The 814-nt window shown below is 44.3% G+C and overlaps 1 protein-coding gene across 1 annotated transcript; it reads right to left on the bottom strand.

The window, feature by feature from the left end:
* Nucleotides 1-29: 29 nt before the first annotated feature.
* Nucleotides 30-814, bottom strand: LOC129972458 (multiple coagulation factor deficiency protein 2 homolog). Its single transcript, XM_056086600.1, has one exon. It carries the CDS (start codon nt 738-740, stop codon nt 276-278), a length of 465 nt encoding a protein of 154 aa, XP_055942575.1. The 5' UTR covers nt 741-814; the 3' UTR covers nt 30-275.

Below are 814 nucleotides of genomic sequence, written 5' to 3'. Positions count from 1 at the left end.
AAACACCGAAAGGAACTTGAAAGCATAAAAAGATCTAAAAACACCTTTTTATTTACTACCCATACAAATTCGATGTTCAACATCATTACAAATAATAGCAGCACTAAAAGCCAGTTTAGTATACAATAAAATATTTTTATGCAATTCAGAAAAAATTGCCATGTCACAAAATGCGTCTACAGAGGCATTGGCCGAGTATTCATAATACTCTAGCGTTACTTGGGAGTAGAGTCATGGAGTAAGAAATCCTTACCAGTCAGTTTTCAGAAGTCTTGTTAAAAGCCTCTGGAGATTTGTGCTGCGACAAACTCTGGGTAGTCTATGAAACCATCCATGTTCCTGTCATCCGAAGAGAGGATGGGGTCAATCATGAAGGCTAGTTCTTCGTGTCCGAAGATCCTGGTCGTGCCGTGGTGCTCGTGATCCTGTCCCATGGCCTTGCACTCCTCGACGTGCCAGTGGAGGAGGGACTTGACCAGCTCGCATCCGTCCAGCTTGTTATTGTCGCTGTCGTGCATCTTGAAGTAGAGGAACCTCAGCTCGTCTTCGGCCATCTGGTTGACGTCCACCTCGCGATCCATATGTTGCCCGATGTGCTGGCGCTCGTCTACGTGCGAACGGGCCGTCATCAGCTGGGGTTCGTTATGATCATGACTATGGTGGTGCGTGGTCTCGTAAGAGCACACATATCCCAAAAATGTCATAAAAGCGAAGACAGATACACAAATGTTGGCGTACATAACTGAGAGTTAAAATCGAAGCAGTTATCCAAAACAAGCTAAAATGAAACAAATAATGTTAAAAGAGCACGTCG

The sequence above is a fragment of the Argiope bruennichi genome, chromosome 6 (assembly GCF_947563725.1).
Source record: "Argiope bruennichi chromosome 6, qqArgBrue1.1, whole genome shotgun sequence".
NCBI classification, from domain to species: Eukaryota; Metazoa; Arthropoda; class Arachnida; order Araneae; family Araneidae; genus Argiope; species Argiope bruennichi.
This window is presented reverse-complemented; position numbering and strand designations above follow the sequence as displayed.

Coding starts and splice junctions, on each gene's coding strand:
- LOC129972458 (XM_056086600.1), bottom strand. CDS start 740: ATGTACGCCAACATTTGTGTATCTGTCTTCGCTTTTATGACATTTTTG.